This window comes from Chelonoidis abingdonii, chromosome 22, assembly GCF_003597395.2.
Source record: "Chelonoidis abingdonii isolate Lonesome George chromosome 22, CheloAbing_2.0, whole genome shotgun sequence".
Classification (NCBI taxonomy): Eukaryota; Metazoa; Chordata; order Testudines; family Testudinidae; genus Chelonoidis; species Chelonoidis abingdonii.
This window is the reverse complement of record NC_133790.1, coordinates 8675193-8691752: the sequence shown is the minus strand read 5'-3', so window position 1 is coordinate 8691752 and position 16560 is coordinate 8675193. Positions and strand designations below refer to the sequence as shown.

The 16560-nt window shown below is 45.9% G+C and overlaps 1 protein-coding gene across 1 annotated transcript in view; it reads right to left on the bottom strand.

Moving 5' to 3' along the window:
• Positions 1–2252: 2252 nt before the first annotated feature.
• The window catches only part of DNAH10 (dynein axonemal heavy chain 10), a 121928-nt gene continuing 107620 nt past the window's right edge, over positions 2253–16560 (bottom strand). The window contains exons 68-79 of the mRNA XM_075059969.1: positions 15741–15895; positions 13195–13378; positions 12055–12255; positions 10307–10516; positions 9834–9929; positions 8288–8459; positions 7810–7941; positions 6199–6410; positions 5938–6105; positions 5396–5576; positions 3039–3184; positions 2253–2561 (exon numbers count right to left, since the gene is read on the bottom strand). Coding sequence (XP_074916070.1) covers positions 2415–2561; positions 3039–3184; positions 5396–5576; positions 5938–6105; positions 6199–6410; positions 7810–7941; positions 8288–8459; positions 9834–9929; positions 10307–10516; positions 12055–12255; positions 13195–13378; positions 15741–15895 — 2004 coding nt within the window. The 3' untranslated portion in view covers positions 2253–2414. The remainder of the gene's footprint in view (positions 2562–3038; positions 3185–5395; positions 5577–5937; positions 6106–6198; positions 6411–7809; positions 7942–8287; positions 8460–9833; positions 9930–10306; positions 10517–12054; positions 12256–13194; positions 13379–15740; positions 15896–16560) is intronic.

Below are 16560 nucleotides of genomic sequence, written 5' to 3'. Positions count from 1 at the left end.
GGCCCAGCAGGTCCATACGTTTAGCCTCCCGCGATTTTGGGGCGGGGGCTGGCTGGCCATGACGCTCCCTCTCGTTCACGGATTGGACAACCAGAGAGCATGGAGGAGGATGGGTGTACAGGTAGTCGTACCCCTTAGAGGGTACCATGTACTTTCTCTCCACGCCTCTGGCCGTCGGAGGGATCGATGCCGGAGACTGCCAAATAGAGTCCGCTTTGGCCTGAATAGTGCGTATGAAGGGCAAGGCGACCCTCGTTGGTGTATCGGACGAGAGGATGTCCACTACAGGATCCTCGACCTCTGGCACCTCCTCTGCCTGTAGGTTGATGCTCAACGCCACTCTGCGGAGCAGATCCTGGTGAGCGCGAAGGTCAATAGGGGGCGGGCCAGAGGTCAAAGTGCCCGCCACTGCCTCATCCGGTGAGGAGGAGGAGGAGAGACCGGGGACCGGGGGCTCCTCTGCAGGTTGTTGTTCCAGAGGATGGCTCGATTCTGGGGCGGCCTCCGAGTCCTGTGACTCGGCAATATCGGTTCCCGGAGGAGGGGCGCTGATGGTGGCTTCTGGCACTCGACTCGTAACAGTAGATCTTGACGTCGGGAGAGGATCGCCTTGGGCTTGATGGTAAGCCCAAGGCGTCCAGAAGGACCACTGCTGGGGCTGTTCCGGATCTTGGACCACCTCCCCATAAAGTACGCTATCTGGCCGCGAGGAGCCTGAAGGGTGTCTAGACGGCCAAGGCGGGGCAGATAGGCTGTATGACTGGTGCCGAGTGACAGTCGGTGCCGGGAGTCGAACCGCTGCCGAGATCGGGACCGGGACCTACGACCAGCGCGGTGCTGGGAGGTCGACCGGGATCGGGTGCGCCGACGGTACGATGGACTCCGTTGGGAGCAGTGCCGAGAGCCAGAGCGACGCGCCGAGCGTCAGTCTATAGATCGGGACCTGGACCGGTGCCGCAAGTACGACCGGCGCCGAGAGTAGGATCGGTGCCAGGACTGCGAGCGGCGTCGAGATGGCGAACGACGGCGTGAGCGGGATCGGTGCCGAGATCTCGACCGAGACTGGTGCCTGTCCTGTGCTCCCAGAGATGGAGGTTGGAGCATAGCTGGCTTTCCCAGAGATGGAAGAGCCCGCACCGGCGGTGTCGGGGGCTGAGGCAGGGAAGGCTCAGTGAGCGCTATCAGGTCCCTTGCCGTTGTGAAGGTTTCCGGCGTGGTCGGGATCGTGAGCTCGACCACGGCACGTGCCGGGGAGCTATCAAGCACCGGACTCGACGGCTCTTGTCTGGCCAGAGTCGACGGTGCGGGAAGCACCAGTGCCGAGGCAGATGGCGGCGCCTGCCGGCACGGCTTTCCAGGCTCAGACTGCGGTGCTGGAGTCGCGACCGCAGGAGCCTTCGCCTTCTTCGTCCCAGGTGAAAGTGAGCGCCGCCGGGCTGGCTTCTGAGATGGAGACTTGTGGTGCTGCGGTGCTGTGGCGGTACCGCTCGTCTCCGGTGCCGAAGAAGAAGGTCTTTTCGGTGCGGACTGCGGTGCGGTCGGTGCCGGAACTGCAGGGGTCAGGGCGGCCTCCATAAGGAGCTGCTTCAAACGGGAGTCCCGCTCCTTTTTTGTCCTCGATTTGAAGGACTTGCAGATTCGGCACTTCTCCGTCAGATGGGATTCCCCCAGGCACTTGAGGCAATGATCGTGGGGGTCTCCCGTTGGCATCGGCCGACGACAGGCCGAGCACTGCTTGAAGCCAGGAGAGCCAGGCATGAGCCCGGGTCCCGGAGTGGGCGAGGAGGAGTATACCTCAGCCCACTAACTATATACAACTATGTTTAACAACTATACTTATCAACTATTAACAACTACTAAACAACACTAACTAACTGGGAACTAGGTAGAACGAGTGAAACGCTAGGGATGTGGAGGTCAGCTAAGCCGCACTCCACGTTCCAACGACCGACACGGGCGGTAAGAAGGAACTGAGGAGCGGCCGGGTCGGCAGGGGCATATATACGATGCCGCAAAGGCGCCACGCCAGGGGGCGCCTGCCGACCCGCTGGGTGTTGCTAGGGAAAAATTCTTCCGACGAACGTGCACGCGGCGCGCGCACACCTACTTGGAATGAATATGAGCAAGCACTCGAAGAACCTTTATTTTTCAAAAGTACAGAAAAAGTTAGATACAACTTGACATAAATGGCTAAAAGTCTTTAAATATGAAGACAAAATTAAACACAAAGCACCATGCAATTTAACTTATATTTACTAAATCTTAATGTCTTAGGAAAAATTGCTGCAAATTCCCTTGAAAACATGCGCCACAAAAAACTTGATCCTGTGCTTCTTGGCTTAATTTGACTTCATAAGTTGTTCTCAGCTATCCACCAATGCACTTTGGGTGTGGGAAATGGACAGTTTAAGGTGTCAGTCAGAGTTCAAAGTGAGACAGACCCCTTGCAGCACCCAGTGGGAAATATGCTTTACGGTTGAAAGATCAGCTTCAAAAACTAAGCCAATGCCCATAGCATTTCTTCTCATGGAGGTTGTGTACACAGGTGTCCGGAATGTGTTCTAAAGACAAGAGAAAAGCAGGTATTGTTTGAAGTACAACAGGGGCTCATGACTCTGCAAACTAATCACATGAATAAGGATCCTTAAGGATTAGGGTTTGCAGGATTGAACCCTTATGCCTTTTAGTAAAGGTGATATAAGAAGCTTGCATTCACTATTAGAATCTTAAATCTGTAATGCTAAGGCAGCCTTAATTTAAATCACTGGCTGGGGCAGATAGGGGGACAGGGATGTATCAGCTTCCCCAATTTTCATTTCATACAGTAATCCTAATTGTCCAAAACTAAATGTCACCAACTGATAGCAACTAACACCAGAGAAATCTAATTAAGAAAGACAGAAATGATGCCTTGTCTATTTCACACACACTCATCTCTAAAGCTATTTTGTTGTTAAAACAATCACCATCTGTATGTGCTCTGCCTGTGGTAATAGGAGAGAGCCTATCAATCTGTCCTTGAGGAAAGATGTTCATACCTGTAGTTTGAGCCGATGTGATTCAATAGGAATTATCTTTAGAATAGGTAAATCTATCGTCAAGACTTTGGGTTTGCTTCGGGCAAGACAACAATTCTCAATGTCCCAGTCTGCTCCTTCCAGGTATAGACCAGAAACAAAGCATCCTGCAGCAAGTAGAAAAGCAACATTTTGCTAAATGAATCCATTTTAAAAGGATTCTTCTGTTGTAAGGCACATTCTCTCTGGATGAGCTAGACCTTGTCACTAGGTTTACAGCAACCTCAGTGCACTGAAATACTGTAAGTGACTCTTATGTTTACTTATTGTGAATCAGACAAGCCAACTTCATGCAGTTTTTAAAATTAAATATATCTTTACACTATCTAGGCTGAACATTTATAAAGGCGCTCAAGCCTTAGGGCATAAACCAGCCACTAAGTGCCTGGGGCATGTTAGTGCCTCGTAGCACCTCAACACCTTTGTACTATATGGAAATTACTCAGTCCAAGAAGGGCTATTGGAGGTGATGGACACCTGGGCTGCACTGATGCAGCACTTCCTATGTCTTTGATGAATTAATAATTAGACTGGAAAAATGAAAACTTTGAAAGAAAGGAAACTACAAAAATGTGCAAATATTTTCCCAGATTTGTTGACCAGTTCTGATAACTACAGCCTAGCAGTAATCTGTCCAAAGGTTTTTATATTAATGAATAAACCCTTAGCATTACTGTCGGCTGGTATTTTTACTGATGAGCAAGCTAAAGTAGAGAGTTTACTTGCCTAAGGCCAAAAAGAAAGCTACTAGCAAAGCAATAAAGGCCTCCCAGGAGTCTTGACTCCCAGCCCTCTGTTCTAACCCTTAAGAGCTATATTTGCAAAGGCACTTAGGTTCCAAAATCCCACATTCACTAAGCCCTTGCTCAACTGCTGCCTAAACTCACTCAGTGCCCAAGATTTTCTTATAAAAGGTCCTTAACTGCCTGTGGATCCATCCCTGGGCCCGTGCATTGCTGTGTCCACATGCCTAGGCCCCAGTGTGAGCCAGAAAATCCACTGATCTTGCCTGCAGGGCCTGAGCTAGGCAAGCTCAGAGGTCAGCTAACGCCACACACTATGGGGGGAGGAGGATCTTCCTCATAAGTTGTAGCCCAGGGATTAGGAATTTGATCAGAGATCTGGCACCTCTCAGATGAGTGCCCTCACCACTGAGCTAGTCCAGATTCCCTCAGTCTCTCCTGTCGAAGTAGTTCCACTATGTATAAATAATGAAAGAGGAAAATGGAACCGAGTGCATGAGGCTGGTAGGTAAGGCACTCACCTGACAGACCCAGCATCTAGTCCTCTATGCCAGTGACTTGCTAATAATTTATATGAAGTGCAATCGCTTCAACGAACACAATTGAGGGAGCTCCCCACATCAAGCTATCCTATGTGCAGTGGTTAGGGCACTCACCTAAGAGGTGGAAGACTTCTGGTCAAATCAGGCATGGGGGAACTTGAACTGGAGGTCTCCCACATCCCATGTGAGTACCCTCACTATTGGACTAAAAGTTAGGAGGCTGGGGGTCCTCCTCTGTTTCTTGCAATATATACCTTAGGCACCTGACTCCAGAAGAGGTTTCCAGCTATAGAGCACACCACTAGCTGCTTCTCTGCTACCTGGACTTAGGGATGGGGCCTAGCACAGACCCCACTCCTCTGCCGATGGCACTGGCTAGCTCAGGCGGCCCCTGCTCAATGTACTGCTTTTTGTGATTTCCATTCTTAGGTGCCTGTCTCCCCACATTCATTGTACAGGGAGCCTAGGCCCCAAACCCAGGCTTTGTGAATCCTAGTGATTTTCTAGGAACCTAAAAGTTAGCTGTTGTGATGTTCAACATCAGTCCCTTTCAGGGCTGCGCTACCCTAGAAAATTAAAACAACTCAGTGACATCGCTCAGGGGTGTGAAAAATCCATGCCCCTCAGCACTGTAGTTAAGCTGACCTAAGTCCCCAGGCAGACAGTGCTAGGCTGACTGAAGAACTCTTCCATTCCCTAGCTACCACCTCTCAGGGAGGCAGATTTACTACAGTGCCAGGAGAACCTCTTCCTTTGCTGCGGCATCCACAATGAAGTGCTACAGCAGTGTAGCTGCAGCTGTGCCACTGTAGCATTTTACATATGGACAGAGCCTAACTCCCATTCCTGCTGAATACCTTGGCATCAGTTCCTTCCACTGAATGGTCATGCGTGACAAACAAATCCTAGTTCTTGTCTGCAAAGGCATAGGCTAAAACAAACTAACGCTTATTACCTTTATAAAATGGCCAAATATTGTGTTTGCAGCCCAATTAACAACTGCTTTTGCAAACTCTGCATTGGAAAGTGCTACCTTGCCCAGGGCGCTCGGTGACTTCCTCTGCAGTACCATACTGGGTCACTTGTGTATACAGGGTGGAGCGATCCAGCGGCCAGCCATTTTTCCTACAGGTGGCTTGAACAAGAGCTGTGAGATAAGACTCGGGAATATGTAGTCCTGAGAGCCACATAACATTTGGTTCGCCCTCATTAACCTGGAATCAATCACAAGAGACCTCTTTCAATTCTGAACTGCTCTGTCCCATGAGGAAACTGCCTGCTCCTCATTCAAAAATAGGGGGTTCAGTGCTAAGCACCTGCAGCTGTCACTGACTTTAAATGGAAGCTGCAGGTGCTAAGCATCTCTAAAGATTGGCCAGTGAATCTTATCTAATCAGCACACTGCAATGCTTCAGTAACGCTGTGCATGGTGTCACTACTGTAACTGAATGGGTTTATTTCAAATAGCTTTTAGTTAAACCATTTTGTGTTAGGTGTTGAATCCTATAGACTGACTCTAATTTGGGCAGTAACTAATGCAGATACAGAAGAGGGTTTCTCTGTTCTCTTACTCACCCAGGAGGTGTACTGGTTATACCTATTCCTAAAGTAAATCATCCAATTTCCAAGTGTTTTTAGCGTGTCAGGTGCCAGCTTTCTCCAGATGCTAGGGATCTGTCCATTAAAGAGAGCCCGGGCCACTTCATCCAGTTCACTGCTCATTCCAACTTCCCCAGCCAAGGCCTGGTGAGAGAATTTGCAGAGACAGAACTCAAGAATTTCAAAGCCCAACAGATTTAAATGAGGAGGATTCCCTTTGAAACTGAATATTCTTACTCTTTGTAGTTCTGCCAGGGATCTTGTCATACGAATGATCAGTTTGTTAAAACGTTCCAATTCCTGCAACAGCACAACTGTTGTTGGTGAAATTTCTATTCCCAAAGTCTTTCTTATCTGGTCAAGATCAAATATTTGAGGCATCTTGTTTTCTATGTCCTTTGCAACCTGTCCAATATATTCATCTCGACCAATTCCACTGCCAGATTCCCCTATAATGAAAACAGTTTAGCCAGCACTAAACTTTTACATTTTCTATTAGTTTAAATTCAATATTACATGAATTCAAATGTTTCCTATAGATTTTTAATACTAGCAGATTCTTGTTTCTCTCCTAGACCATCTGTACACGGGCACTGTAGTGGGGTGATCACCCCACTCCGGCCCTGGAAGGCCATGCCCCAATCAGGGCTCAGCTGGCCCTTATAAGAGGGCAGTGGGTCAGGAGCAGAGTCAGTCTCTCTCTGCCTCTAGAGAGGGAAGGGCCTGGCTGCTTAGGAGCTCACGCGGTACCTAGAGTGGAGCAGGGCTGAGGGAAGGCCAGAGGAGCTGGGGAGCTCCGGCCTGGAAATCTCCTAGGCTGCAGGCCTTGTTAAAGGCCCAGAAAGATACTGTGGTTGCAGAGGGCAGCCCAGGGGTAGGCCAAGGCAGCAGGTCCAAACCTCCCCTTGCCTGTGACGAGTGGCTTGTACACTGCAGTCTGCCCCGGTGACACTGGGGGCTAGATGGTGACTGGCAGTTGCCTGATGGTTGTCCAGGGAATTAGCTCTTTCCACTTATTTCTCCACCTTCAGTTCCTTCACTTGGATTCCGGGAAACAGTCCAACAGTCCTTGCCCTTGCCCCCTGTATCAGTCTCTGCATATGCCTGCATTCTCCACCACTCTTGTAATGGGGCAGTGCTCACCTCTGCAGCGCCCCCTGCTGGCCTCTCTGGGAATTAGCTCACCAGCCTCTGGAGCGCCCTCTGCCGGCCAGTGTCTCGCCTTTCGCTGGCCCCCGTGTCCCTCCCGGACCCCAGTGCCCCTTTCTCTTGGGGGCTGCCCCCTGGCAGTATGCCCACAGTATCTGGGTCTCCCCACCCACTATCCCCACCTCGCCTCAGTATCAGGCTACTGCCAGTCACCATTTACCCCCCAGTAACTGGAGCAGACTGCAATGTACAAGCCACTCATCACAGGCAAGGGGGATTTGGACCTGCTGCCCTCTGCAACCCCAGTACCCTTCTGGGCCTTTAACAAGGCCTGCAGCCTGGGAGGTTTCCGGGCTGGAGCCTTCCCCCAGCCCTGCTCCACTCTGGGTACCCTGTGAGCTCCTAAGCAGCCAGGCCTTTCACTCTCTAGTGGCAGAGAGAGACTGACTCTGCTCCTAGCCCACTGCCCTCTTATAAGGGTCAGCTGAGCCCTGATTGGGGCGTGGCCTTCCAGGGCTGGAGTGGGGTGATCATCCCACTACAGACACCCTGCTGTGCCCACATGGAGCCATGTTGAAGTCGGTGGCCATGCAAACACAACAGGCTGCCCATGTGTAAGAAGTTACAAGACCAAGGTCTTAGACATTCATGATTTACTTTTTGTTTGCAAGAACTGTATTCTAGGTGACAAAATCGTACCTGTTTGAGGTTGCAGCTCAAGAAGATGAGACCACATATCTCGAGCAGCTTGTGTATAGTATCCAATTTCAGCATTGGGATGAAGACCAAACACCTCTGGGGTATTAGCAAGTGGTAGAGACTCTAGCTCTTCTATAACTCAAAAATACATGCGGCTCGTCAAAATGCAGTGTATTAAGATACAGCTACCAGATTTACTTGTGTAAAGGGTATTTGGTTTACAATTTTAATGCATTCTTTACTTTTTAAACCTTAAAGATTTTATAAAGAGATGTGTGATGATCTGACCACTGGACTTGCAGATCTACAAGCGGCTGGCCACCTTAACCAAGGGAATAAAACCATTGCAATCAGTGCACACAATGGATGGCTGAAGTTTGCTACAGCCCTTATATAACAATAGGAATACAGAAAGGAAAGCTAAGTGTAGGTAGAATTTTTAAATACTAACTTGTATGGAAGGAAATGCATTTCTTACCAACAAAGTCATCCTTTGAACTCCCTGCTGGGATTTTATAATCAACCTCTTCATTTTTATAAAAATGGAATGGTTGGAATGTGTCAAATATGAAATCCCCTAAATACTCATCCATATATATGGTCAGAATGCGACGATCAAAGCTGTCAATTGCACGCCCACCGTACATGACCTAGAAATTGGTGAAACTATTTTTATATAACATGCTTACTTGCAACAAGTAGATTTTAAAACTTTTGAAAACATCAAAGTATTTTTGGCTGTTATATACTGCCCCTCCGAGAGGAAACCCTGTCTCCTCCAGTAACTCCTCCTAATGGGGCAAAAGCAGGAAGTGCTTGGACACTAGGGGGAGTCTAGAGACGACTGCCAGATTGTGAAGAGCATGGCAGGGATGGTCCTCTCAAGCTTGATTACTGCAAGGACCACAAAGGGTCAAGAGCTCACTAAGGGTATGGCTACACTTGCAGCTGTACAGCGCTGGGAGTTAAACCTGTCTTCGTACAGCTGAGTAGGGAAAGCGCTGCAGTCTGACCACACTGACAGCTGCCAGCGCACTGTTGTGGCCACATTTGCAGTATTTGCAGCGGCATTGGGAGCGGTGCATTATGGGCAGCCATCCCAGTGTTCAAGTGGCTGCAACGTGCTTTTCAAAAGGGAGGGGGTGTGGAGCGTGACAGGGAGCAGGGGGAGAGAGAGAATGGATTTTGGAGCCAACACTGTGTCAGCGCCCTGCCTTGCAAGTTCTGATCTCCTCCCTCACCCCTCTGTCACTCACTGAAAGCAAACAGCAGCTGTTCATTTGTTTCTCGCTCCCGGAGCCCAGAGTTCACAACAAAACGAAGAGCGGAACCTTCTCTTAAAAGGATTATGGTAAGCTTCCAGAGGTCAGTCACGGCGTACTAAGGTTATTCCCTGTTTACACTGGCGCCCCAGTGCAGCAGCAGCAGCGCTATACTCTTTATTCCTCTCGGGGAGGTGGAGTACAAGCAGCACTGTAGCCACGGAGATACAGCGCTGTATGTGCCTTGCCAGTGTGGATGCAGAGTGAGTTACAGCGCTGTTGGTGGCTTTATTGCGCTGTAACTCTCACATGTAGTCAAGGCCAAAGATGAAAAAATTCAATTTCCTCAGCAGCGTTACTGAACTATGCATAGTGTGTAGAGAGAGCTCTGAAATGCTGCAACACTACAGGAGCTTTGTAAATATCCCTTTGTATAGTTCACACTCCAGCACTGGCCTATTGTAATGATAATTCTTTGCAGCTATTCACAGAAGTGCTTTTCACCAAGGAGCCCAAGGGCTTTCTAATCAAGAATTAATTAAGACTCCCAGCTCCTCCATGATATTGGTAAATGTTATGTCCCTATTTCACTGAGGCAAAGAGGTTAAGTGACTTACTCAGGGCCATACAGTGATTTCTTGAAAGAGCCAGGAGAGAACCGTAGCCCACTTTGCTTGAAGATAAGCTAGCTCTTTTTGCAAGTGCTGTCCTTATTTACATGATACCATTTTACCGTCAGAGCTACTTAACAATCAGATTTACCTCTCCAATGAGATACTTGAGACTGCCCCATGGAATTTTGTCATCATTTTGCTGGTAGGCTTTGGTCAAGTACGTATTCAGGATTTCCATGCACACCTAATAACAGTTATTACAATATGTTGGATGAGAAGAGGCACAAATTAGTCAGACAAGGATACAGACTTATTTAGTTTTCACACAGTTCTAATTCGTACATTAATTATCACGTCTTCCTCAAAAGAAAATGAAAAATAAATCTCTCAACAGCCAGCAGGGGGGGATGTGTAAAGAGGCTGGATCAGGAATCTGGCTTCTTATTCTCAGCAATCCTGATACTGGCTAAAAGTAACCTTATAGACTCAAGGGTCTACAGTGTCTGTGATGACAGGGAAAGGAGGACCACGCTAACTTACGCTGTCTGTCCATTCGCCTTTTAACAGTATTTGCAAAGGGAACCTGTGCAAACTCAAGGGCCATTAGCTTTAGCTTCTTACCTGGAAATCAGATTCATTAAAATCATATGGTACATTCCAGCCAATCTTCCCAAACTTCCTTCTCTCCTGAACCACTGCATGGAAAAATGCCAAGACATAGACCAGTGATTTGAATGCGCCATGGGGGCATTGCTCAAGGGCTTCGTGGGGAATTTTGAAGTAGGTGGCTCTCATATTCAGTTTCAGCCCATTCGGTGGTTCTGTTACAACCTAGCAAAAAAACCCCAAAAAACTGTCAATTAGTTGGCAGACTATTAAATAAAGTTACAGATGTTACATGTTTGCTCTTCATGTCATGCTAAAAATATAAAGAACAGTTATATAACAATAGTGATACTTTATTAAGTATATTTAATTGTATTTTGAAATCAAATTCAAATATTTTATATTACAGATTTTAATTAATGTTGCCTTACATCATTCTTCTGAGAAAGGTAAGGATTATTAGCCCTATTTTGCAGGTGGTGAAACTGAGGCACAGATAGCTTCTTAGCTTGAGTTTCAAATGTGACAGAAGCCCTAATTTGTGCTTACAACAGTCACGGTTGTGCTCGCAGATAGGGTATTTGCAGTGTTAAATTGAAGATAGACACACAGCTATTTTTTGCAGATCTGGGATTAAGCACTGCCGGTGGTGAATGTTTTAAAGATGTCATTGATACATTAAAATACATATCTGAATCAATGACAGTTGCCTAAGTGTCACTCTGCTGCGCTCAGGGCCGGTGCAACCATTTAGGCGACTTAGGCAGTCGCCTAGGGTGCTAGGATTTGGGTGGGGCCATTTTCTTCGACAGCGACCATGGTGGCCGGATCTTCGGCCACCCCAGTTGCTGCCAGCATTTAGGCAGAGGGAGCTGGGGCAGGGGAGCACGAGGAGGGCCGCCTGCAGCAAGGGGGGGCATGCAGGGGAACTCCCCACGCCAGCTCACCCCTGCCCCGCCTCCTCCCCGAGCACGCTGTCGCTGCTTCACTTCTCCCACCTCCCAGGCTTGTGGTGCCTAAGGGGAGGGGAGCTGCTGCGGGGGGGTGGGGGGAAGGGTATGCCTCAGGGCGGGAGCGTGATGGGGAAGGGAGGACGCAAGGTGGAAGTTTCGCCTAGGGTGCAAAACATCCTTGCACTGCCCCTGGCTGCGCTAATATCTGTCAGATAAAATAATTATTGTCACAGCAATGATTTACAACCACAGAAATAGTCATCACAAAAGGAGCATTAGCACATCATCTCTGGTTTGCCATTTATAAATAATCAGCTCATCTTGCTTGTGATAAATGCGTCTGCCTTATGTAGCAGCTGGAAACAATTGTCCCATCAGAACATCTGCCCTATTGACACTGTTGTCCAGCTAGACACAGACCTCAGTTCTACATTTTCAGCATTAGCGAACTGATAGGAGCTATTTCTGTGTATCTGGATATTTCTAACCCACTCATCACAGTAGTGTTTGGGGCTAAAGAGCATTTACAAGTTCCCTTTTACTGACAGGGATTGATTATGAAATATGTGCCTAAGGGTAGCATCAGATGAACACTTCCCTTAAACTTATTTCACACCAGTTGGAAAACCAGAGGATGAAAATAGGATCTTACTTACCAAGAAAAAAGACAGCATTTAGGGCCCAATCCTGCATGCTGTATTCAGGCCAAACTCCCACCAAGGGCAATCAGTTTTCCCTGAATAAGAGTGGCATGTCATGAGTAAGAGTGGTGTGTCATGCCTTCTGCTGGTGTTTCACCCTGTACTGTACCTTTAAAGACTTCTGAAGTATTCCAATGGGAAAGCCCTGAGTAGGGTCAGTAGTCAGCCACATGCGGAAGTCTGGATGAGGTTTAGTAATTCTCTCCAATGCTTTCTCCAAATCAATCAGCCATTTCACCAAAAGATGACAATTCTGCAACATTAACCACTGTCCGCGAGCCACTGCATTCTCCAGCAACTGTAGTGCAACCTGTGTCAATGAGACAGAAACAGCTGCCTATGAGTACAGCTTGCTTTGACCCTGAAAGTGCAGGGATTCTGAATGGTTTAGTGTATCCACCTGCTTCCTCATAGCAAGAAAACAGAGCGTTTTCTTTCTTTCTTTTGCAGAATTCTCTTGGCACACTCTGGGGGGAACAAAAATGTCCAATTAAGCCATTGTCCCAATTCTCAGAGTCTTCCAGGAATACCTTGTGCTGGGAGAGATGCTCTTCTATTTCATTAACTGCTTTAAAAATAAAAACAGCGCAAAACTTTCGAACACTTGAAAACGGTAATGAAGTAAGCTTGGGTCATTGGAGTGAGGTTTTCAAAAGAGCTTAGTACTGGTCTAACGCAGCTCTCATGCTTTGCCATGATTTCAAATTATAGCAGAGTAGCCAAATGCTGAGTGTTTTTGAAAATCCCCCAGCCATGACAGAGCAGGGAAACAACCGAAGGTACAAACAGAGCACAGATCAGAGTCTTTTTTTTTGCAAATACCAATATGCCGTGATGACTTTTCCCACATTCATATCAAGAGATGGAGAGGCAGGGACACTGACTAAAATCTGACAGCCTGCATAGCTGAATCTTTTCAAGCACAACTGTTTTTTTTTGCTACAGGTCAGGATGCAATTCCGAACCTATCTTTACTCAAACAGCAAATGAACTGACCAGACCAATATCTGCTCTCATTTTACAGACAGTGATTGCTCCTAGGGCCCTACTCTGGACGCCAATTCCCCACCCAGATTGCTTTGTTTCTAATACACAGAGTACAGCTTTCCCAAAAGCCAGGTGTTGTTGGAACAGACGCATGGCCAGACCCATAATGTCAGAAATGAGATCTGCAGCAGTCACAAAATAATGTACTGAAGGCAGCACACACGCCATCTCACTGACATGTGCTTTGTCACAACAAAGTTACCTTTTCTTGGCCTTGTCCCATGGCAAGGAACTTGAGGCGATTCCCTCCAAAGCCTGTCCGATCAGCCAGTTTCATGAGGTCACTGGCAGGGTCAGAGCCAGGACTTAGGATAAAAACAATGGGCGAGTTAGGTGTGCTCTGCTCGAAGATCGCTTCAAAGCTGATCACAGGAGGCTGAACATATCTGGGAGAGAAGTACAATAAATTGGTACACTAATTTACACAAAACATTTAAAATGCCATCTATTAGGAGAGTTAATCTGGAAATGGGACAAAGGGCTATTCATCTCCGTTTCCTGTGTAGGCAAATTATGCAACTATTCACACAAATGGAAATTAGTGATAATCTGACTTTTCTGTAGTCCCTTCAATTCAAAGGATCTCAAAGTTCAGTCCAAATTTAGGGCCTGAACCTGCAAACCCATCAGCCAATGCAGTGTATGCCTCACATGGAGTCTCAATGAAGACAAAGGGACTATATGTAGGAGGACTGAGGTTGTGGGATTGAGCCCTTTAACTGAAACACTATATCTATGGATCACATCACACACTACTGAAGTATGGCCACCTGTGGAATTTGACAGTTACTTAACAACACATAGAAACAGTATAAAGAACAGGAGTACTTGTGGCACCTTAGAGACTAACAAATTTATTTCAGCATGAGCTTTCGTGAGCTACAGCTCACTTCTTCAGATGCACAGAATGGAACACACAGAAAGGAGATATTTATACATACAGAGAACATGAAAAGATGGAAGTATGCATACCAACAGGAAGAGTCTAATCAATTGAGATGAGCTATCATCTCAATTGATTAGACTCTTCCTGTTGGTATGCATACTTCCGCCTTTTCATGTATGTATAAATATCTCCTGTCTGTGTGTTCCATTCCGTGCATCTGAAGAAGTGAGCTGTAGCTCACGAAAGGTCATGCTGAAATAAATTTGTTAGTCTCTAAGGTGCCACAAGTACTCCTGTTCTTTTTGTGGATACAGACTAACACGGCTGCTACTGAAACCTGTCATCATAGAAACAGTATGTATCTTAGGACAAGCTGGTAAGTGGAATACTGTGTTCAACTGAAACCATGGAGGGGGATTTACAGAGAAAGAACATCACCACTGAAGCTGGCAATTGGCTCAGACACAGGGCTAACACTGGACCTAATGAAAAGTGTGGCATGATCCTTAATGATCAAAGTGATACAACATCAGTGCTGTGTACTGTATCCAAGTCGTGTAAACATTACAATCAGAGCTGGTCAGAAAATGGAATTTCCAATCGGTGAGAAATTCCAACATGCCAAAATCTGTTTTCATTCTGAAACAAAACAAAATATCAGAATTTCTTGCAGAATAAAATATTTTTAAATGTTTGATATGGGGCCAATGAAATGTTTCATTTTGATAATGTCAAAACAATATAATATACATTAAATATTATAATATTACAGTAAAATTATTATAAACATGAAATTAATCCAAATGATAAATTTGAAGCAAAATATGTTTACCTTTATCAAAACAAATTTTTTCAACATCCTCAAAATAAGCCAAGAAACACAAAACAATTTGTTTCAACTCCCCACCTCCTCCAAATTTTGTGAAAATTGACACATTCCTGTCAGAGATTCTGATAAAGTTACATTTTGTGATGGAAAACTGTTCCATCAAATTTTTTTCCAGCAGATCTAATTATAACTGATCTCAGCTCATTTGATGTATAACTGATCTCAGCCCATTTTATGTATACTTTTAATAGCACTTTTCTAGTTAAATCTACGGATTTCTTGTTAAATCTACTGATCTCACGTATATTGTGCACTGTATATATGGGAAGTACAAAATAATTATACTTGTCAGTTTAGGGGTACGGTGTGTTGGTAGGAGGAAGAGCGAATGGCAAAGATTTGCATAATGAGAGGGACAGTTAATTTCAGATAAAGTGAAATGAGCAAAGCGCTAACATCTTCAGGTAGAGTAGCTAGGGATTATCACACTGCCCCTAAAACAGCTGCAGCTCCAAAAATGTTTTTGTCCTCGAAGTTATAAATACCAGCTAAAATAGGACACTTGCAATTCTTGAAAAATAAAATCCATCCAGTCTGTTACAGACCCTTTAACTATGCAGTGAGGCTAAATGAAAGGAGAAATGTACATGGCTATGCACTAGAATTAGCCCAGGAAGGCTCTGGATAAAAGCAAGGGATCATCAGTTTCTCCTGTGAGCAAATCTGCCCCACATGTATGTACCTCAGTAAGGAAATACTGGACAGGAGACCTTCTGTATATTTTTTCCCCCACTTTAAACTGATTTTTCAATTAATTACCACCTGCTTTTTGTTTACTTTTCAAAGATCTCATGTCAAAAAAGCTTGTTAGAATCTAACACAATTCATTTTGCATTCACATGTAGGTTTGTGTCCATGAAATATCAATTTGCGGTAGCTGCTTAGCAATTGATTCAGGGTACCTCTGACTTTTTTTTGTTCTTTTAAAATGTGTAAAGATTCTGGATAAAAAAAAAGTATGACAGCAACTTACTTCTCATCCATTGTCAGAGTAACATAGTCAGTCACTGCGCGATATACACGGTCTACTCGGAAACACCGCAAAAGCAGCAGCTTCTGAAAATGTGTGAGACTGTTTTGGTATTGCATGGGAAATGGTGATTGTTCCAGGGCATCCAGATCATACCACTGAGAAAGGAAATACAGTAGAGAACATGACTCATAGAGTCATAGGTCAGAAGGGACCAATATGATCATCTAGTCTGACCTCCTGCAAAAGCAGGCCACAGAACCCTACCCATCCACTTCTATAAAAACCCCCAACCTATGTCCGAGTTATTGAAGTCTTCAAATTGTGGTTTGAAGACCTCAAGCAGAGAATCCACCAGCAAGTGACCCATGCCCCACGCTGCAGTTGATGAGCTGGACAAATCAACCAAGTTTATTAGGAAAGACAAAGTCAATCTGGTAACAGGACTGCAACAAGAGAAACAGCCATGGGGAAACAGAGACGAATCAGAGAAAAATCAGAAACTAGAAAAAAATATTAAATAAATGCCCAAAATCAACTTTTTCAGTATAAAACGTCTGTCCAATACCATCTTCATACCTTCATTTTATGGTAATTGTCATAAGCTACAAATAAATGAGGTCACAAGCTCAAGACAGTAATAGATGATCTAGAGAAGGTGAATCGGAGGTTCCTATTTATTCTCCCGCATAATGCAAGCACAAACGGACATTCAGTGAAACTGAAAGGCAGCAAATTTAAAGCTGATAAAAGGAAATACTTTTTTATACAACACGTAAACTGCTCTGTGGAACTCACTCCCAAAGGTGGTAAAAGCTAACAA